Source organism: Coturnix japonica, chromosome 28 (assembly GCF_001577835.2).
Source record: "Coturnix japonica isolate 7356 chromosome 28, Coturnix japonica 2.1, whole genome shotgun sequence".
NCBI classification, from domain to species: Eukaryota; Metazoa; Chordata; class Aves; order Galliformes; family Phasianidae; genus Coturnix; species Coturnix japonica.
In genome coordinates this window covers 3,141,466-3,163,109 of record NC_029543.1, presented here as the reverse complement: position 1 = coordinate 3,163,109, position 21,644 = coordinate 3,141,466, and the positions used below count along the sequence as shown (strand labels likewise).

The 21,644-nt window shown below is 50.7% G+C and overlaps 1 protein-coding gene across 6 annotated transcripts in view; it reads left to right on the top strand.

Annotated features, from left to right (window-relative positions):
- Window positions 1-882: 882 nt before the first annotated feature.
- Window positions 883-21,644, top strand: part of ARHGEF18 (Rho/Rac guanine nucleotide exchange factor 18) — a 41,277-nt gene continuing 20,515 nt past the window's right edge. Inside the window, exons 1-12 of one of the 6 annotated variants that reach the window (XM_015886444.2) lie at window positions 883-1,399; window positions 6,085-6,221; window positions 6,591-7,063; window positions 8,669-8,879; window positions 9,080-9,191; window positions 9,636-9,693; window positions 9,911-9,955; window positions 10,202-10,282; window positions 10,639-10,744; window positions 10,856-11,030; window positions 19,704-19,771; window positions 21,290-21,353. In XM_015886444.2, coding sequence (XP_015741930.1) covers window positions 6,207-6,221; window positions 6,591-7,063; window positions 8,669-8,879; window positions 9,080-9,191; window positions 9,636-9,693; window positions 9,911-9,955; window positions 10,202-10,282; window positions 10,639-10,744; window positions 10,856-11,030; window positions 19,704-19,771; window positions 21,290-21,353 — 1,408 coding nt within the window. In that variant the 5' untranslated portion in view covers window positions 883-1,399; window positions 6,085-6,206. Of the gene's footprint in view, window positions 1,400-2,249; window positions 2,371-6,084; window positions 6,222-6,590; window positions 7,064-8,668; window positions 8,880-9,079; window positions 9,192-9,635; window positions 9,698-9,910; window positions 9,956-10,201; window positions 10,283-10,638; window positions 10,745-10,855; window positions 11,031-15,240; window positions 15,458-19,703; window positions 19,772-21,289; window positions 21,354-21,644 lie in introns of those variants that run through there. The other 5 variants (XM_015886443.2, XM_015886442.2, XM_032441050.1 and 2 more) reach the window with 5 other exon arrangements.

Genomic DNA, 21,644 nt, shown 5'->3' with positions numbered 1-21,644 from the left:
ATCCTGAATCAATTATCCAAAAATAACTTCCATGGGGTTTCTGCTGTATCTCTGCAGCACCAAACGCTGCTTTGCTACAGGGAATGCTTTGAGCTCCCAGCTTGGAGTGTGCGATGCTTTCACCTACAAAATGAGTGGGGTGGGGGCCCAAAGAGCCGCAGGGCTCAGGTTGGGGCTCAGCTCAGGGCTCAGCTTGGGGCTCAGTTTGGGGCTCAGAGTGCTCCCCACCCTACGTTGTGAATTGTCATCAACGTGATGGAGTTGAACTCTCCTTCTTTTGACAGGTAGTGGCCATCCCTGATGGTGCTCCCCACTCCAGTCGGTCTGCAGTGAATTCCAGTGCTGTGATGTGCAATAATGTCCAGCAGCAGAGATTGTGCAGAGCTGATGCCACCTAGTGCTGCCGTGCACCCAGCTGCAGCACAGGATTGGGCTGAGTGTGGCTTCTGAGCCCATCTGGAGTTCTGTCATTGGAAGAGCAATGAGAAAGAAGCAAACCTGAAAGTGTTTGGGAATTGCCTCTCCATGCACTGGTTTGCTCCCAGGGGTTGCAAACAAAGCCCCACTCAGCCCCAAACCACGTCCAGCACTTTGAATGGAGGGGATGAACTCTGATCCTCACTCGCTGTGGGGTCACTGAACTGTCCCATTGGCCTCCTGTCTGAGCAGCCCTGATGCAATTCTCATTGCACCCTCGTGGACTTCAGAGAAATGAAACCTTAATTCCTCTTTGCTCTTGTGGTTTCCTGGAGCACGGGGTAATTGCTATCCCAAAGCGTTGCCAAAGCTGCGGTCTCTGAGTAATTGGAGTGTGAGCTGATCTTGTTCTGATTAGGGCTTGGCTGAGGCCGGCGTGCGCGTGGGGCTCAGTGGGACGGAGCAAACGGCCGCTGCCATCATCTCTGTGCTTTGGTTCCTCCCCATTCAGTGCCTGCTGGGCCTGCTGGGCCGGGGTTCTGTCGGCACTGCAATGGTGTGAGGAGCTGTGGGCACAGCCTGTTGTGCTGGGCTGTCACGCTGCATGCAGAGCACTTCTTCTCCGAACGGAACAGGAAACCATTTGCAGCAACATCAAACACCGAGCCCAGCATTGCTCTGCAGCTCCCAGGACCCCGCAGTGGGCGCTTTGGGGTGTGCAGCCCCCAGGAGGGTCAGCCGGACCCCCAGCACCTCATCCCCTGCTATAGGGCCACCGCTGGAGGAAAGGCAGTATGGGTGCGGTGGTTTTGTTTGTGCCTTCGGAAAGGGGAAGCGGTGAAGTGGTGCAGCCCGAGGCCCCCGCGAGCCGCCCAGCGGTGAGGATCTTCCTTCCTCAATGAGGGGCTGCTGCTCACCGGGCACCTGCAGGATCCGGGCTGGAGATTGCTGGATGTTGCTGGAGATGCCCACGGCCCTCAGGGTGAGTTGCTGTCCTCCAAGGTGTGTTGTGTGAGCCCCATCTCAGGGTTGTTGCTCGGCTTTCTCAAGGCTGTGTGCGGAAGCAGCTTCACCCCAGCGCTGAGAGGTTGGGGTTTAACCCATAGGGAGTCCTCCCCGCTCCCTTTGGGCTCTGAGCCCCCTGTGGTTGTGCCCCCAAGTGATGGGGGGATCCCTGCTGAGGCTGCGTGGGAGGCGATGCTTTGGGGTTTGCAGCCAGGTGGGAAAATGCTCTTTGCCCATCTGCCCCTGTGTGACACCATCCCGGAACAGGCCCCAGAGGCTCTGCCTCGCAAGGCTGCAATCAGCTCAGCAGGAGAGCATCCAGCAGGACAGCAGCAGCACAAGGGTGAAGCTGGGATCTGTCAACACGGTGAGGGGTTGGGAGCAGAGCTTGGAGCAGGTCTGTGCTGGGGGAGCTGGTGGCAATGGGGCTCCGATACAGCAGGGTGGGGAATGTGGTGTCTGGGGGCAGTTTGGAGACGGCTCCCACTGACCCCACAGTGGTCCCAGGTAACAGGAGATGGAGCAGGAAGTTCGGGGCAGGTTTGGGTGCTCGTGTTCTGCTTCCACCTGCATCCATCAACCAGCGCTCGGGGGCTGTGTGTGTCATGGGGTCACCGATCCTCAGTCCCTGCTGCAGGAGGTCCCAGAGCTGTCACACAGGTGGGAACGTCGGAGAGCAGGAATTTCTCTCTGGCTGCAGCTCCCATCAGCTGATACTTCTGACAAAACACTTGGCTGCTCCACTCCCCCCTTGGCAGCCCCTGGGCTGCAGCTTGCAGTGCTGCCTTAGAGCGCACCGAGCTCCGCTGTGTGTTCTGTGCCGTCCTCTCCGGCTCAGGGCTGTCCCTGTGTGGGGCTCAGGGGGTGCCCCAATGTCGGACTCGCTGCTCAACCACTCCTGGCCGTCGTTCTCCAAGCGCTGGAAGAAGCGGTGGTCCTTTAAGAGAGGTAACAGCGTGTGTGTGGGGAGTGAGGGCTGAGCCGTGTGGGGTGGAGGGGACAGCAGGGAGCTGGGGGTCCCCCCATTGCTGGTACCCACTGCTCCTCTCTGCGGGGACACTGCCTATGTGTCACTATCTGCCGATCCTTCCGCTGCGAATCCCTCTCAATGCAATTCGATGCCTTTATGCGCTGGATAATGGGTTAAATATCAGCCTTCTGGTTTTGTAATAAATACATTTTGTTGCTGCCAGTGAGCTGGAGGTCTCAGAGCCTGCAGGCTGCTCGCTGCGTGCTGCTGGAGGGCTGAGCCTTGTGCTGTGTGCTCAGTTTGGTGTCCTACAGGAGATGTTGGGCATGGAGGGGGTTGAGGAGCAGATCCCTGTGCCCAGGGCTTGGGCCAGGCCATGGCGGCTCGTGGGATGGGAAATCCAGCGTGGTGTGAGCTGGCCTCATTGCTGCACAGTGCTGTGACTTAGAAAGGGAGAAGGGAGAGCCCCAGGACAGGAGACCTTCGTGATCCCAGAGGAGATGGACGTTGCCATTCTTACTGCAAACTCTGCCCTAGGCCCGACACTTTTGGGTACGGTTATCTGTGTGGCGTTAGAGCTTGTGATACACACCAGTGCTTTTCTCCACCCTCACTCTCTCTCTCTGTGGATGTGCAGAACAACCTGGTCTGAGCTGCCAGGTTTGGAGCAGCAGCATCCCCAAACCCTGTGACACCCCACACCGTGCTGGGCTCACTGCAAAGGCTCAGCTGGGCCAAATACATCAACCTCAGTGCCCTCAAGTACTGACCGATCTGAGGAGCATCCCCAGCACACAGCCATCCTGAGCTCAATGCCTTGGCAGTGCCGTGGCCTGGGGCGTACCGGGGGCTGCAAATCCCTCTCAGCCCTGCTGAGCCCCCCCAGCTGCCTCCCCACTCGCTTGGCCCCATGTGCCCGGAGCACCAGGTCCCAAAGGCTGTGATAAGGCTGCTTGCTGTGCAGCGTGCTACAGCATCGGGCAGCTTATCTGCTCCCCTCCTTCAGTCCCGGCCGCCTGAGCCAATCCCCAGTGCTGCCAGCACACGACGAGCTGGGGCCCGGTGTGGGCAAAGTGCTTTATCCCATTTTGGCACAGTGAGCTCAGCACTTCTTTGCAGTTAATTGCCCCTCTAGTTCTGGTCATCCCGCAGGGCTGTGCTGGGCCAGCAGGGCAGAGCTGGGGGGCTGCGAATGCTGCTTCATTCCTATCTGTGATGCCTTCAGTGCTTACCGACAGCCTCTATCCCCCGCTGCTGGGAATGCCCAGCTTTGTTCTGCTTTCTTCTTCCTTCTGGACCCAGCTGGTTGCTCCCACTGTCCCAATGGCACCAAACACCCCGGGACTGCCTCAGAGCGCTGCGTGTTGGGGACACCAGCCACCACTTCCTTCCTCCCCAGGCAGAAGCCCAGCAGCTCCATGTTCTGCAAAGCCCAGCACAGCACAACCCCACTTGTGTGCAATGCTTCGTCCCCAGCTCTGCCCTGGGAATTCCTCTCGTGGAGCTGCTCCCTGCAGCAATAACCTTTTATGGTTCCTGGCCAGGGGCGAATTAAGCAACCACCAATACCTAATCTGCTTAATGTTGCCCTAAACCAAACAGTGTGTGCTCTTGGATGTGTCATTTTGTCATCTCATCTCCAGCTTCAGCAGAGGAAAGGTGAAGGCAGGTGCCTGGGAGCTGCAGAGCCATTCCCTGAGCACCATGTGGGAGCAAGATGGAGCAGCAGCCTTCCAACAGCCAGGCAGGGCCTTGGGGTGTGCTCTTCTTGCTGGTGGAGGGGCGACCACCTCCATCTCAGACACAGGGATGCTCCCAGCTCCTGTGTGCTCCTTCCTTGTTCACCTTGCCATAACCTGGTGCTTGAAAATATTTGAGCCCCTCCACTGGATCCCTGGGGCCAAGCGTTGGTTCGCTGCACGGTGCCAACCCAGGTCACCAACGGAGGTTACCTAAATACAAAGAGCCCAGAATCCAACGTGGTGCTCACACATTGCCTAAAATGGTGTCCCCACTGCCACAGCCACGTGTTGGTGCCCAACGGCTGCTGCTGCTGCTCTCATTGCCACTGGCTGCAAACCTGATTTATCATGTGTTGAACAGCAGTGTCTGAAGTGCCCGGGGGGGGCATGAGCTGTGTGGTGGAGCTTTGGGGGGGGCATCAACTGCAGCCGACATCACAGCCAAAGCCAGAGCTCTGCACAACACAGGGAATATTTTCCAGACCTCCAAGGATCTGACTCTGATCCAGGGACCCACTTCAGAGCTGCAGGACGGAGCCTGGTGCAGAGCCAGCTTTGGCACGGCCGCAACCCATCCCGCAGGAAAACACCCCTTTGTTTCAGCTCAACCCACAGGGCTCTGGGCTCTGTCAGGCTGAGCACTTGTCAGCTCTCACAGCTCCATCTCCGCTCCTCCAGGCTCTGCTCCTCTCTCTGAGGCCGCAAGGGATGGTGAAGGCAGGCAGCCTCCACCTGCTTCTCTCTTTGGGCTTCTAGAGGAGAAGCATCATTTGTCCTCACCCTTTGACATCCCCCCTGTCCTCTGCTTCCTCCCCTTGACCAACTTACCCCGGTCTCAATCCCAGCCCATTTCTGGTGTCCAGCAGCTGTTGCCATCCACCGTTGCCTTTGGCTGCTCAGCTTCCCTCAGTGCTGGGTCAGAACCTGCACTGCTTGGCCAACACTCTGATTGTTGGCTGCCATCTGAAGAGGGGAAATCAGAAGGTGATGTTAACACCCACTGGGTGACCCTTAACCTGCCTTACAGCTAAGGCACTTTGAATTAAAACAGCACCTTAATGGGCTGTTTTCTCTGCTATATAATTTAGAGCCCCTTCAAAGAGCTGCACACGTTTAAACACACACACACTGTTTCACACACAGCAGCTGGTGCCAGCAGCGTGCAGCAGGATCCAAACCTCTCCCCACTGCTTGCTGCCTTTTGGTCACTGGCACCACTTGCTTACAGGCTACATCAAGCAGCATCAAAGCATGCAGCAGGACACAAGGATTCTTCTTAGCATCTTCCCCACAGTAACTTTCCTGCAGCAGGTTGGATTTCCAGCAGTTCCATGTATTTCTGTTCTGCTGGATTAGATATGATCACTCGTAGCCTCTCGCTGTTCTCCCCATGCTTTCAGCCCTGCTCTGCAGCAGGCAGCCTGGCCTCTTTCCACTCCCTTCAGCTGTGTGCATCTCAGAGGAATAAAAGGCCTCCGTGAGTCATATGCGATGGTTTAGATGGTGGCTCAGGTTTACACAGTGTCTCGCTGCATAGGAATGTGCTGCAGTCAGCTGGGCGATGTTCTGCTCCGTGCACTGAGGCCAGACTGTGGTTGTGTTTCTCAATGAGTGGCTGGATGCTGTGCACACACTCAGGCTCACACCCACCCAGTGCATCCACATGGAGTGGACTGAGCTGGTGGCAGCAGAGCTGCGTTTTCCCACTGCTGCAAAGATGGGGTTGGGTGGGAGTGGTGGGGATGGGCTGATGGTTGGGTTTGATCTTAAAGGTCTTTTCCAATCTTAATGACTCTATGATAGCGCTGCCTGAAGTCCTCCCCTCCTATTGCCCAGTGGTATCGAGAGCATGAGGAACAAGGGAGCAGAGGGCTCTGTCTGATGCCAGCCCTCCGTGCTGGGCTGACCCTGGCCATCCCATGTTATGCTGTGACCCTCTGTGTCTTGCAGGGTCTGACTGCAAGCCGTGCTTACGGGAGCTCGCTGACCGCAGTCCCTCTGCTTTGGAGTATCACAGCCCCAAGCGTTTCCTCCCGTCCCTGATTGCTGAGGATGACACCTTGTTCACCAGCATGGCCGAAGAAAAGGCAAGTGTGCCCCTTTCCTTCCACTGCCAGCACGTAGGGCAGCAGCTGGGCTTAGCAAACGGAGGGGTCAGAGCCATATTCAGCAAGGTCTGTGATGGAGTAGGGATGGGAGAAAGGAGTACTGACCCAAACTAACTAGTGATACAAGGTTATAGTGCTTCTGTTGCTGAGCATTAGTGGGGATGAGGCACGGAGAGATGTTAAGGGCTGGAAGCAACCTTCATAAATCCCCAGAGCAAAGTCAGCAGGTGGGTAATGGGGCAGATATGTGCTGGGCAGCCCCAGCATGGAAAGTGCCCTTGGCAGGAGGTGTGTGAGGATCTCGGATGGACTCAGTGTGCTCAGGCTGAGCCTTTGCTGCCTTTGCAGGAGGATTCATCTTCCACAGAGCTGGATGTCCCAACAGCAGACACACACAGCAGCACGGAGGATCTCCTCTCAGACTCCGCTCTGCACGGCACGGAGTATTACAAAGACCTGGGGCTCCTGAGCCCACCAGCTGACAGAACAGTGCCAGAGATGGCAGCACAGCCAGAAGCAGCCCCCCAGGCTGCATCTGCCATTTGCTTATTGGAGGAGAGATCCAGAGCTCTGGGAAAGGTGTCTGTGGATGTGGCTTTTTCCAATCCCATCTCCTGCTCGGTGCGTTATGGTGAGGCTGACTGCCACTCTCTGAACAAAGCCAGTTCAGAAACCACCACTGCTGGGTGCCCTGCAGAGGAAGATGAAGCTTTGGATCTCCAGGAGGCCTCAGAGTCCTTCCCCACACTGGTGAGATCCATGTCTACCTCTAGGAGGCACAGCTGGGAGAGCCCCTTGTCACCTGTGGACTGCAAGCGCAGGTAACAGCCCATGGGGGGACATTTGGGACACATCACACGATGGTGCTGCTGGAGGGTAGAGTTAGAGCCCTGCTGCTGGGTGATCTGCTCCAGAGCAGCCATGTGTTCACTGCCCATGTTGGGTGGGATGGAGAAGGACAGAGATTGCACAGCAGGGAGCTTTTACATCTCTTGGCAATAGGAAAGTCTCTTGTCCTGGTCTTGGACCTCCCTTCTGGGGAGAGCTTGTTTCTGTCTGGAGGGGGGTCTTGAACAGCACAGCTGCCCTGATAGCCTTCATCCTCTGGCTCAGAGGGATCTTTGCCCACTCCAGTGGATAAAGAGAGCCAACCCCTTTCTCTTCCTATCACAGAATCATAGAAAGGCTTGGGTCAGAAGGGACCTCAAATATCACCTGGATCCAACCCTCTGCCATGTGCTGGTTGTATCCCACCAGGTCATGCTGCCCAAGGCCCCATCCAGCCTGGCCCTGAACACCTCCAGGGATGGAGCACCCACAGCTAACCATGCAACCTGTGCCAGGGCCTCACCACTCTGCCCCCCTGCCCTCCATGGCTGCAGAAGAGGGTGAACGTGTGGCCTGAAGCTGAGCTGGGAGTGTTTTCCATGCCTGGCATCACTGCCATGCTCCACTCACGCAGTGCTCTGCTTTGGGTGCCTGCGTGCACGTTCACCCTGCTGACAAATATATTGATCCTTCTGCTGGCTGGGAGCTAGGTGCAAGCTAGCAATGACTATTTATATCTCTCCTCCTTATAAGGTACCCTAAAATTGTCTCAGCCCAAAATCTTGGCAGATCTTAATAGGGCTCTGACTTGGGTTCTCAGACCCATTGTTGTGCCATGTGCTGTGGATCATTCACAGTTTATAGAGCAACGGGCACACGAGCAGCAGTGGCACAGTGCTGGTCTCCTCAGTCAGTGATGAAGCACGTGTGAGTGGAGGGGCAGGGAAGGGGAACATGCCCTGCTGTCCTCTAAGCAAATGCTTCTGAAGCCCGGCAGTGGGAACAGAGTGGCAGTGAGCTGCAGGCAGAACCTGCTGCAGAGAGTAAGATTTTCCTCCCAGCCCCATCCACCATTCTGCTCCTACACTGCTACACAGCAGCACTCGGTGTCCAGGAAGCCATGGGGTGCTGGGGGGATCCCCTGCCCCTTATTTCCCAGAAGAGGGTTTATTTTTCCTTCCTCAAAGCTGGGACCAGAGGGGCAGGATTTACAACATGATGCCACAGTAGTGAGTCAACAAATGACAACACCTGCCATTTCTAAATGCCAGCAGTGCACTGCAGCCAGTGGGGCAGCAGCTCTTACACAGGTGAAGCAGCTGTGGAGTCCCAAAAGATGCTGAACATCCCAGCATGGGACATCCCAGGTGACTGAGGAGCTCACGGTCCAGCTGAGGGCAGCCAGACCAAATGCTTTTGTTTTCTCAGTGTCCAAGCTGACTCTTCCTGGCATTCCCCCTCCCATAGGCCTGCTGAGGTGCCCCTCCTTGTCTTAGCTGTAGACCTTTTAGGACTGTCAAGACCTGGCAGGGGCTGTGCTGTGCCTGTTACTATGGGATGGCCTTGCTAAGCTGGCTTCTTCCCCTCTGCTGATTTAGGTTCAGCTTGGATACCACAGAGAGAAGCAGTGATCCAGAGCAGGAGGAGGCGGATAAAGGGAGCAGGTCCTGCACGCAGCCTCGTGTGTCCCTGCAGCTGCCTGGGGGGAAGCAGGGAGCCTGGAGCAGCAGTTCAGGCAACATGGTGATCAAAGTGCAGATAGAACCACTGCGACCCAGCGGCCCAGCCAGCCTGGGCTCAGAGGAGGCGGTGAGTGTGCAGTGGGGTGCAGCACCCTGACACTGCCTGGGTGGGCACACATGGTGGGGGGCTGCGGGAAGGCAGGGATGACTGCTGGCATTTGGCATGGGAGCCCCATTCCCTGCCTTGCACCTTGCCAGCTGTGCCCTGATGGAAGCTCTCTTGGTGCACAAAGGACCAAAGATGTCCATGACTTTTTACTTCTCTAGGAACGTGCCAGTGATGGGAAGAGGCTGAGGCCACTGTCCATCCCATCAGCCTGCAAGGCTGCCTCCCCCCAGGCACCCTGTGGTTTCAACGCTTCTCTTTCAGCCATGGAAGGTTTGTACAGACTTCAAATAAGTTCAGCTCATCTGTGATTAAGTCATAAAACCAGAGATGCAGCCTCTGCAAGTCTAGACAGCCTCTGCCCTTCTCTTCCATGTGGTCCCAGGAGCACCCAAGATGAAGTCAAGCTGACTTGATGTCTGATCTCAGCTCAGAGCAGTCTAAGCATAGATATGTCCCCAGTGACTCATTGCCATATATTGGTCATTCCCCACTCACACGAGTCAATGACAGTATCCTAGGAACAAATGTAGAGAATTGTCCAGAAGTAAGTGGAGGAACAGCCATGCAGGGAAACTGGGGGGTCTCTGGGTGGTGCCAGCCCCTATCATCTAGCTGGAATCCAGCTGCAAGCAGGAATTCAGTGTAATATAGACTGGAGAGGGAAGGTGTGATACTGAAAACCAGGGTGTCTGCTGAGAGTGTTTTCTGTTCCAGGTGTTGAACCTCCTGCTCTGGAGATGCTGGAGAAGGACCATGTGTCCCCAGACCAAGTGTAGGTATTGTCAGTCCTGGCTGTTTTGAGATGACTGAGGTTTTTGTGTGCATCTGACCTACTGGAGATCCATCAACAAGCCATAAGGAAGATCCCACTCTACTCTAGGGCACAGCTCAGTAGTTGGTTGTAGATGCTTGATTCTTTGTGGGGTGCAGAATTCCTTTGCAAGGAAATTTTCTGATTGTTTGCTTTTCTTCTGCTCTATCCCTCATAGGCTGATGGTACAGCAGGTACTTCAGGAGCTGAAACAGTATCATGGGTGAGTGGGTCTGGTAGAGGGATTTGGGCAGGGAGGTCACCATCTTGCCTGGGATATCCCCACAGATGAGGTGCAGAGCCCAGTGGTCAAGTAGGGAGGGTACCAGAATCACCATATCCTTCTAGTAAAGGCAGGCAGGAATTGTGTGGATAAGCAGCACCTCACGTACCTCCTGTATCTCTGCCCATCTCCACAGATCTGCTCTTGTGTCTTTTGCTGTGTGTCTGATGTCTTCTCCTTGCACAGGGCGAAAAAGAGAGTCTGTGTGCCAGAAAGCAGTGATTCTTCCCAGCAGAACCTCACCTGGTTTGAGTTCCTGTCTAACGAGTAAGTGAGGTGGGCAGTAATCCACACACTTTGTATCCATGGAGCATATTCTTATTCCTAGCCCCTCTTCATCAAAGCTCTACTGCCCTGCCAATGCTGTGCATAGGATATTGATGTTTGCCATGGCTCAGCCTGCACTGGGGCCCTGTTGTGCATGGCTCCAATCTAAAACAGAGCCAGAAAGCTTATCTCCTTATTTTCAAGAATGAGTGATGTTGAACCAGGTCTTCCAGGGGGTGGAGAGCCCAGGGGTGGGGTCCTAAGGCAATCCTGATAAACTTCATCAGTGATCTCCTTGAACTGTGCTTGGCCACTGATCTTCTCTCCTTAGGTAAAACGGTTTTGATCTTTTTTAGAAATGAGGACAGTGGAAAGAGTGACAAAGCAGAGAAAGGCACAAAGGTGATGAGACGCCTGAGTTCCCTGCGGAGCCGCGTCACCGGGTCCTGGCAGAAGGATAAGGTGAGGGAAAGATGCATTGCTCTGCTCTGTGCCAGAGTCCTGCCTGCTTGGATTTAACAACAAACTGTGCCGTGCAAGGCGTAATGGAGCTGTGTTGTTCTCTCCTTCCAGGGTAAGAACAAAGAGCAATCAAAAGAGAAAGAGAAGGAGAAAGAAACAAAGGAGCCAAAAGAGAGTTGGAAAGAGGTCAATCGGCACCAGCTGGTACCAGGGGTTTTCTCCAGCGGCACCAGCTGCTCGCTGTGTGCCAAACCTCTCGTGAATAAAAGTGGTCTGCAGTGCCTGAGTGAGTACGGCTGTTGCTGCTGCTCTGACCCAGCCTGGCTGTCACCTGCTCCCCCCATGCAGGACACCCATTCCCCTGCTTCACTCAGCCTCATGGGTTTTCATGCGTTGCTCTACTTTGCTGCCCGGCTTGATTTACCCACCCTGCTGCTTGGCCTGGCTTGGTTATTCTCCAGATAGTCTAAATGATCACTAAATCCTGCTGGGCAATATTTTATCCTTGCTATCTTTGGCCACCTGATCATTTCTTACTCTTTATCCAAAGGAGGCTTCTAGGTCAACTTTAACAAGCTGTTTTCTCACAAAGCTCTGTTTCGTCCCTGCTGTCTGGGTGAAGCTGCTTTTTAGGCTGTTTTATTTTACTAATGCAGTGATGAGACAGCTCAGCACCTACCCTGCATATGTGCATAAGGATTCCTGGAGCACCCAAACCTTTAACAACTAACACAACAGTTCAGTTGAGACTCCCAGGGTCTGCATGGATGCTGCTTTTCAGATGCATGCAATGCACAAGAATGGCAGCTGTGCCTTTGCAGGCATGCATGGGACTCCGTTCTCTCACTGCTTTCCCTGGGGCCTTGCTGCATGGCATTGGCTGATGGACAAACCCTTAGGGCAGGTTCTCAGGGCACTGAAGAGCATTTTAATTCCTGGAGGGGTTACCTGTGGGTAGATTAAATCTTTTGGAAATGAGAGAATTGCTCTCTTTCTCCACCCTGTATCCTCCAGTAATTCTCACCCTCAAGTGAAGAACTCTCAGAGGCTCTTAAGGTCAGTACAACCTTCCTGGGGCAGAAGCACTGGCTGCCCTTGGGCATGTGTTGTGAGAAACATACTCTCCCTCCAGGGCAGAGGAGAAGTGAATAAGACCACAGGCCATTAATGGATGTTTTAGAGGCATCACAGCAGAAAGTAGAAAGGAAAGAGCAGAGTAAGAGCAAGTGCTTTGTGGACACTTAGAGGGGACTCAATTGAGAGGAATGCTTTGTTCTTCCTGCCTGGGGAACCCCTTAGTGTTGTTAGCACTGCATGCTGCTTTACCAGCAATACCTGAATCTGAGCAGCTGCAGATAGGCCATGTCCTGTGCTGCCACAAGAGCTTGGAGCTGTGATCTGTGTGCTCTGGGGAACCCAGGGGCCACTGCCTGGTTGAGTGATCCTTCTCTCAACAAGTCTTGGAGCTCTGTGGCCTCAGGGGTTGGAGCAATGTGTCTAAATGGCAGTGGTGCTTGGCATCATAAGTATGTCAGGACTGGACATCAGTTATATTAACCTTCACCTTGTTTCTTAGACTTACCGTGTTCTCGAGTGTTATTAACATTCAGCAGAAAAACTCCAAGGTGACTGAAGAACTGCTTTGTGTTTGGGACTATGAGGTCTCTTTGGCTTTGTGGGTTGCTCAGGGATTACGCTGCTTAAGCTAATGAGGGTGGCTGGGCAGCAAGAGCTCATTTTTGTGTGTTCCCCTTGAACTAAGGCTGAGCAATTGCATGGAGCTCTGTGATGCTCATAGCAATTAGTGGCCTGTCTGTGGCCAGGTCTGTGTAGGGGACTTGTTGCATGACAGCTGTTAGCCTGAGAGTGCCTGGATTTGGATTATGCTGGGCTGAAACCTTTGCAAGATGGTGCCATGCAGCAGAGTTAATAGCTGATATGACTGCAGCTGGAACAGCAAGTGGTCTCCTGATGAGTCACTGATAGGGCTCTAGGAAAGCAAGATTTGGGGCACCATACAGTTAGAGTGCTGTGCCTGCCCTGCAGAAGTGAGAGCCGCTCTGTCCGTGCTGAGCTGCAGCTGCTGCTGCCAGAACCTCGGGATATTTCCCCATCTATCTGCTCTGGCCCCCAGCCACCTCCCGGCCCACCTCTCGGTCAGGTGCTCTTGTTTACGTGATCTCCGTGGTATTTTTAACTGCAGCACCACCGTGTGGTGGGAAGCGAACCGGGCTCTAAGAAAGAAAATAGAAGAAAAACTATTAAAGAAAGGGCTGGGCTGAAGGCGGGGGGAGGAAGGTTGGAACGAGCTGCTTAAATCGTAGCAAAGAATCACCATTCTTCTGCTAGAAACGTGCATGCAAGTGATGAGGAAGGAAGGCAGCCTGGATGGGTGGCTGTGTGTGGGGTCACCTGCTCAGCTCTCCCTCCCAGTTCCTCCCATCACAGCACAAAAGCTCTCTGTGCAGGATGGAGCTCCAGGTTCAGGCTCCCAGCGGTGTCAGGAGTCTGGCAGGGCTGAAGAACAAAGAGCAGTGTTTATGGTAACTGGGATCTCAACAGCTGCGGCCACCCAAACTTTGCTGTTGTGTAAACTTGGAGATGAGAGCCTCTGGGTTTATTGTTCACCTGGAAATGAAGAAAGCTCCTTTTGAGCCTCAGCTGTCAAGGGGAGAAAAGGTTCTGTGCCTAAATTAATCCTTTCTTATAAACATGCTTCCAGTGTTTATGCAATGGCAGTTAGATGGATCCCAGGAAAGCCCTGGCAGGAGGGAGCTCTGAGCAGGCTTTGCAATGGAGGGGAGCCAAGGGTGTGATGGCAGGACTGCTTCCCTCCCAGTGACCTGAGCTTGAGCACTGGGGTAAAGGTGGGACATCTGTGACTTCTTCCACTGAGAAGAAGGTATTATTATTATATATCTTCATTACCTTATGGGAAAGGTGCAGCCTCAGTCCTCTATGTCAGGGTCAGATCAACCATCTTCTTCTAAAGCAAACCTACTGCTGTTGCTGCTGAAGTTGTTTGGTAGGTTTTGGTCAGGCCAGCTCTTGGCCTGGGCTTGAAATGCAGTATGTGGCATTCAGCACCTGTACCTACATGCTTCTGCTTTGAGAATTCCCAGTGCAACATCAATAGGCCAATAAGGGAAGGTTTGCTTTACAATCAGGAGGATGTTGTTGATTTTCTGTTGTGAGGTTTCTGCTCCCAGTCTGCAAAAAGCCCTGGGAAATCTGAACAGCAGCAAACAACCTCGAACTTTGCATTTCTGGAAAGGGACGCAACTGCCAAAAAGCTTCTGTTCTGGAGAAAAGGAGGTTTGGTTGCTGTAACGTGATGACAGTGAGAAATGCAGTGGGAGTCCTGCTTAGAATGAGTGATTACTGACAGGAGTCCAAATAAAACAGGCAAAACCAGAGCAACAGTGATAGGCTGTGGGTTAATGCAGCCACAAGTGGGATCTGGGGCAACTGTGAAAGTGGTCTGTGGGGTTGGTTTGAGAGGAAACACTGAACCAGGAATCTGCAGACATAGCAGCAGCCCTGCTGAAAGCTCAACAGCAACTGCTGGGGTTATTAGAAAAGGAAGCTGAAAAAAACCCCCAACCTCTTGTTCTCAGTGCTTCTGTGCTTTTCACTTTGCTCCTTCTGGACAGAATTGCCTTCATCTGGAGCATTTCCAACACACTGTCTCATACACCTGGCCTGACAAGTGCAGCAGGCTGTGACAGCAAGCTGCTTGCTACCCATTCTGTAAGAAAACCTCTATTATTGTAGAGAACAACCCAGGATTAGAAAGCTGGTGCGGTGCTCTTTCCTTTGCAACCCAAACCTTAGCTCTAAGCCATGGAGTATTTCAGCTGGTTGCTATGCCAGATTTTGCACTGATTCTGCAGAGATGCCCCGAGGCCAAGCACACAAGCACAGCATGTTCTCTCCATGAAAGCTGTCACCGGGCAAGCTGCAGTGCTGTAGTTTAATATTACAGCAAAGCACAAAGTTTGAAGTGCCCAAGGATTCATTTGTCACGAAGCAGCAGCCAGCTGTTTACTTTCAAACTGCTTTATTTCATGATTATTTCTCTGTATTACTTTAGAGGCCCAGATAAACAACTGGGATCTGTCTGTACTTAGTCCTGTGCGGCAGCAGGACAAAAGGGAACATTTGTGAAAAGCTTGCAAATATAAGATGGGGGGGGGATAAAAAATCAATGGAGTAGGTGGAAAATAGAGACAATATTGGCCTCGTGGCTGTAGATTTCGGCCCATTTCAAGGCAAAATGGTGCCAGGCTCTTCCAAAGCAGCGTGTTAAAGCTGTAAGGGGGGTTTGAAGGTTTGTTTTGTAGTTGTGCACATGCACAACTTAAAGCATGGCAGATTAGTGATGGATCAGCACCGTGTGCTCAGAGCAGAGCAAAATGGGTGGGAGGGGAGGTGGCTGGTCCTCAGGGCTCTGTTTTAAAGCCAGTTCTCTTTCATGTCCCCCTGAATGACTCAGATCCACGGTCCGTGGGGGGGAAATACCCCCATGTAACACTGCCCCTATCCCACCCCAACCCACCCCTACCGACCCTCGGTGGGGCCGCATTGCACATGCGCAGCTGTGCTCCCCCCCCGCCCCTTTTCTTCTTCCGGGACACAAAGGGGCGTTTCCTGTTTCTGTGGCGACCGTTCCCGGGACCGAGAGCGCGACTCGGCGGTTCCCCGGGGAGTCCGGTAAGTGACCGACCTGACGCCGTTCCCCGGGTCCCGGCCCAACTCAGTGCCGCCATCAGGGGCTCTGCAGCCCCGCCTGGCCCACAGCCCCATCCCGGCTGGAGGCCGCTGCCCGCCTGGATGAGTCCGGGGTCGGGAATGAGGGGAGAGCGCGGGTTGCGGCCTTGTCGCCTGGCGTTGTTGCGGTGGATCCTGTGGGGTTTATAGGCCGGGGTTTGTAGATCAGGGTTTATAGGTCGGGGTTTGTAGGTCGAGGTTTATAGATCAGGGTTTATAGATCAGGGTTTATAGATCAGGGTTTATAGGTCGGGGGTTTAGCCCCTGATCGAGGCAGTGTGTGTTGGTGCAGCCCTTACCTGTGTGTTGGGACAGCCACTATCTGAGGCTGAAGGAGATCAGGTGGATCTCGTGTCGCAGTTCTGCAGTGCAGCCCCGTCCCCGTGTGCTCACACACAGCACTGATGAGCCCCAGGTGTGTGTCAGGTACTGAGCTCCAGGGCAGAATAACATCTGATGCTGTGCTGGGTTTTGCTGCTCCAATAAACGAGACGAGTCACAGAATAACCCGGGTTGGAAGGGACCTCAAGGATCATGAAGTTCCAACCCCCTGCCTGGCAGGGCCACCAAACTCCCATATTTACTACATCAGGTTGTCCAGGGCCCCGTCCAACCTGGCCTTGAACACCTCCAAGGATGGGGCACAACCTCCCTGGGCAGCCTGTTCCAGGACCTCACCACTCTCCTGTTAAAGAACTTCCCCCTGACATCCAACCTAATGGGTGACTGCTGTTCAAAGATTCTCTGCTGTGGGTTTTGTTACTGTAGTCTGTGCATCTTCTGTGTGAAACTAAGAGAAAAAAACATTCCTTCCCATCTATTTGTTGCAAATCCTTTTGAGAGAGTTTAGCAGCAGGCGTTGTGATTTGACTCTATAAATTGATGAAGGCAATAGTTAAGTTCTTTTAGGGATGGTATAAAAATAAACCTGTGAAGTACGGCTGTCAAACAGGAGCCATCTGACCCGGTGTGTTGAAGTTCCACCTCATGTTTACGTATGAAATGCTTTAAATACCTTTTATGATTGTCATCGCTGCAGCTTCAGCCCTGTAGTGTTGGTGTGGAGTGGGGGGAAGGGTTCTGTGTAACAGAATTGAAGTTGTTTCTTTATAACACACTGATTGAATTTTGTATTGCTTAAAAAGAGAAGCATCCGTTGTTCATTTGTTTCAGTTTGGGGTTCTGTGCTTAAGGATAACCTGAATGCCCCAGGACTTGCAGTGCTGGGTATAACACCAGCCTGTTGTACCCTCATATTGTTTTGACAATACAAGCAGACACAGTGAGATGGGTTGGTTTGAGAGAGCAAGGGGGAAGCTGAAGCTGAATGTAATGTGGTGTCGTTGCTTTCTCACATGGGCTGTTGGTGTTTCAGAATGTGAGCTATCTTCTCACTGTGTGCTCTCCCAGTGTTTGGTTTCTGCCTCTGTGCAATTAGACACGTTAGCAATACAAGCAAACACTGGTTGTTGAAGCCACCAGGATGAAGTTAAATCTGTACCGAGTTCCTGGAGGTGCGTGACCTGGATTTACCAAATACAGGAACTTCTTCGAGTTGGGGTGAAGCTCCTCCTCCTTCCTAAGGAGATCCATCATCCATTTGCTCTGCTATTTGTGGAGCCCTGTAACTACTGGAGGTGTTTCTCTGTCACTGTGTTGTGCATCCTTGTTTAAATTCAGGTTTTACACTCTGTGTTAATCATTCACATGAGAGTCGTTCAGAGCTGCGTGTTTTCTTTGTCAGTTCAGGAGAGGATAATAACCTTGTGTGGTGTAGGAATGAGGTTCTCTTTGATCACTGAAGTATCAGACATTTGAAAACATAAAAACATGCTGTTTTACCAGGAAGTTTTTGTACCCGCAGCTCTCTTTAGCTGCTTGGATTTAATAGATAGTGGATATCCTTAGCATTAAAGCAGTGTGTGAGCTCCTTGTGTCATTAGAAATGGTATTAAAGGTGTCCTTGCCTGAGCTTGAGTGTTTTAATGAATTATTTTTTTAATCTATCATTTAAAAACACCAAAATGAGGGGGGAAAAAAAACCCATCAGCAGTTAAATTTTATATCTAAGCATTAGTTGTGAGTGTCTGCAAATGACCTTTTAAGAGTTCTCTTGCTGGGCAGTACCGTTCCAGACCAAAGGTCAGGGTCACAATACTCATAATATTTGGTGAGTCATACATTTGTCCTGGAATCCAATTCTGGAAGGCGCTTATGGGACATTACTGTGCTGTGATCAGACAGCGGCATTGCAGCTGGGAGGTGGGGGTTGTATTTGTGTGCCCTTCTTCAGCTGCTCACTGCCCTCATGTGTGCTGGGAATCCACGTTGTGCTTCTTGGGCACTGTTGTGTTGTCTAATAAAGCTGGTTTCTTGGAGCCCTTTGGAAAGCGTCTCATTAATAAGTGTTAATGTTATTATACGAGATATTTATCTCATTGTCTTTGATCAAAAACAAGACCATTAACGATGTTTATGGTTCCCTTGATTGTGAATGTTTCTTTGCTGGCTCAGGCTGGTTGTTTGGTTTCAGTTTTGATTCCTTTTTTCCCCATACAATATGAGAAGGACCCTTTTCTAATGTTAGGTGTCTCTAGGTTAGGTTTTCTAATGTTAGGTATCTTTAATTAGTATAAATCCTTAATGATCCTTTCGTATTTGTCTTTACTCTTAAATATCACTCTCAACCTTTTTGGTTTCCTGTGACTTCCCCTCTTTTCCGTGTCCTTCATTTTTACCTCTTTGCTGCTTTCTTGACTGCTGCTGCCCTCCTGTGCTCTGTGCAGAGGGGCTGGCCAGAGAATAAGAAACTCAAAGAGTCCTTATGTGCAGGAAGAGGAAATCCATCTTAGAGGTATTCAAAGGCTTGTCCTCATCCTTGATTGGAGCCTATTTGGTTCAGCAAAAGAGGGGAAGATGGGATACCTTTCATAAAAGGAAGCGTGCTTATAAAACAGTCTGATTCTTCTGCCAGTTCTGTTATGTGGGCAAAAATAACGCCCTTTGGACATCAGAAGGTTCCCAGCATTTCAAATACTCTCTTTCAGAACTAAATCTTCCTGTTTGTCTGTGGTTTTCTGAGACTTTCCTGCGGTCTTTCCCTGTTTTCTAGTATGTTCTCTGCTGCTGTGTGAAGAATCTTTTAGCAGCATAGGAAACCAGTGCACAGCACTGTTGGGTATGTCATTGCATCCAATGGAAAATAGCAACAGAGTGATAGAAGGTGTTGTCTTTAGCTGAGCAAGTATGTGGTTTTAAAGCTGGGATATATTTTTAAGTTAATATCCCTTTACAGTTAACTTATCCAGGTACCCAAGGTTCTGAGGAAGGACTGCTTATTGTTAATACAACTACTAATCATTAATAGGAAAGAACTGAATGTAATCACTGAATAGAGGCAAATAGCAGAGAGTATCAGTGTCTGGTTTGTTTGATATGATGTATATGGAATGGTGTATGACCCAATTCTGGCTGGGGAGCAGCATTGATGTGTGGGGCAGGGCTGGGTGACCCCCATGCTCCCCCATCCCCAGCAGTGCTGGTTCTACCCTGACAGAGCCCAGCCAGAAACCAGCTGAAATCCAACCCTACATGATACCAGGAAGGGCTTTTCAGTTTCCTGCTCTGTGATGACTTAGCCCTACGGTTACTCCCTCCTCTCAGGAGGAAGGGGTTGCTGTTGTCACCTGGCTGTGTGTTGTTCTGGAATACCTTTTATCGAGCTTTTTGTTTGCTGGCAATGAGTGTTCATCAATGCCAAAATAGCTCACGTGTTCTCTTTCTTGCATGGGGTAAGATGCTGGTAGGAAGGTCACAAAGGAAAGAGAAGCAATGGCTTTTGTGGTAGGTTGATGTGTGGTAGGCCCTGGCAGTGCAGTGCACACAAACATCATTCTGATCCAGGGCCTTGATCTTTCAGACTTACTTTGATAATTGTTTATTTAGGTTATGTTTAAGGCCAAGTAAATATTTCAGTTATTTGGTAGCTATGGAGAACGCTGGGTGATGTTTAAGGTCCTGTTTAACCGTGGTGTGGAACCGCAACCAGAGCATGCGTAGAGATGCTCACTGGAACACACCCCAAGTTAATCTACATATATTCCAAAATGCAAAGATCTTTTATATCTTTCTCTTTCTTTCCCTAGATGGGAACAGCAAGAATAATTAAGACTTCTTGTGTGTGTTTCAGATTGTGCAGTGAATGTCCATAAGAACTGCAGGAGTTTGCTGACTGAATGCAGCAGCGTCAGAACCAAGGTGGGTTTTAAAATGTGTTCTAGTCCAATTAACAGTGCTTGACAGTGAGATTGATTTGGTGGAAGTGTACTGAGTTATGTTAGTGCAGAATCCAGCCCTACATCTATAAAAGGCACTGACTGGTCACTCACTTTTCACTACTTACATAAATGGCTGTAGTGACAAGTGAAACAATTTATTGTTGTTTGAAATTGCCCGTGTCTGTCAGAGCTCATGCTTAAAAGAAAGCTCAAACCCGATGCTTTGGGTTTCTTTTAATCCTAATTGAATTATTTCATACCTCTGAATTTTATGTTACTGTACTTTAATGGGTTGTCCCACCTCAAAGCAGAGGACACAGTGAGGGGCACAGAGGAATTTGGTTGTAACAGATGCCCATTACTTATGAGCTGAGCGATGCAGAATAAGTGATTTCATTTTCAACCTGTGATAAGCTTCTGTCTTGCCAGGCTGTTTGATTTCTCTCTGTGTCACTGGGTGCCTGTGATTGCATATGAAGTCACGGGTTGGTCTCAGATAGTATCTCTCATTTTTTTTTTTTTTAAATCTGGTATTGGTTTCAAAAATCATTTCCTCCTTCTTATAACTGCTGGCACTTAAGGGTTTGGTTTGTTTGAACTTGCAACTGTCAGTGATTTCAGAGCCTGATAGCAGCTTAGGAGCACAATGAGGAGAACAAGAGCAGAACAGCTCAAATCTGGGCTGCTGGGGTTACAGGAAGCATTGCCAGCTTTGGTTATTTGGAGCGTAGGAACGTTCCCATGTTGTTTTGGTGGGTTTATTTTAACATGTATATTTCAAACTTTTCCAGGCCTTGTGCATTTTCCTTTCATACATAAAAATTCACTTGCCCTCCTGCTTTAATTTCCACTCTTTGCTATCTCTTGAGCTTTCATGCTTGAATCGCCCCTTATAAATTGCTCCTGAAGAGAACAAAGAGAGAATGGTGGCACAAAATGATATGGAGAATGGAGCCAGAGGTGAAAAGCAAGACTCCCCAAAGTCCATTTGTTACAAATTTCATTAATTAATTCATCAGTGTCTTTGATAAATGGAGTCTCAGTGAATTACAGTATCCTAGTGCGGTAAGGATTAGAATGCTGTGCAGTGAGCAAGGCCAGAGGTTTTGGACAGTCTTATTTAGGTTGAAACCTGGCACTGACTTAGGTTAGTGTTGGTTTAGTTAGTGCTGCTTTAAGCTAAACCACAGTGAAGTGTAAGTGAAGATTGTTCACCTGAAGAGTATGATTTCAGTGGATATATTTCTTATGGTTGTGGCTTAAATTCAGCTGTAACTTCATTCTTACTTCAGTTGAATTTGTAGGTGATAGAATTCTTATGTATGGGACTCATGTCTGCATCCTATTCATCTGGAATGTGGAGAAATCACAGCTGTTATTGTGTCAAACCTTATAGACCTCTGCATACAGCTTCATGTTATATGCTAGGGAAAATGTGCTTTATTTTGGACTGAAAGTTTGGTCTGTATGTGTAAGACTATTGTCTTTTTTCCTATAGCAGAAAGATTTGCAGCACAGACCTTCTGGACCTGCACAAAGTTCGTCCCAGTGCATTTCCCCAGGTTTGTACTAAAGAGTGATTTCTGTGCTCAAGACTCATCTGTTCAATTGTATCTTTTTCTCTAATACGTTTTAAAGGCTATACACAGTGTGTTATTGAAGTATAGAGAAGGTCTCTTTTAATAAGATGGCTTCATTTTTTTTTCTGCTGGGAATGGCTTAGAGGCCCCTGGCAATCTCCTGTGTGTTTTTATCTTTTTATCTTTTTATTTTTCTTTATACCTTCTTGCTGTGTAACCTCAAAATATCATGGTGAAAAGGGATCGATAAGCTAGTTTCTCATTGATTGTCTA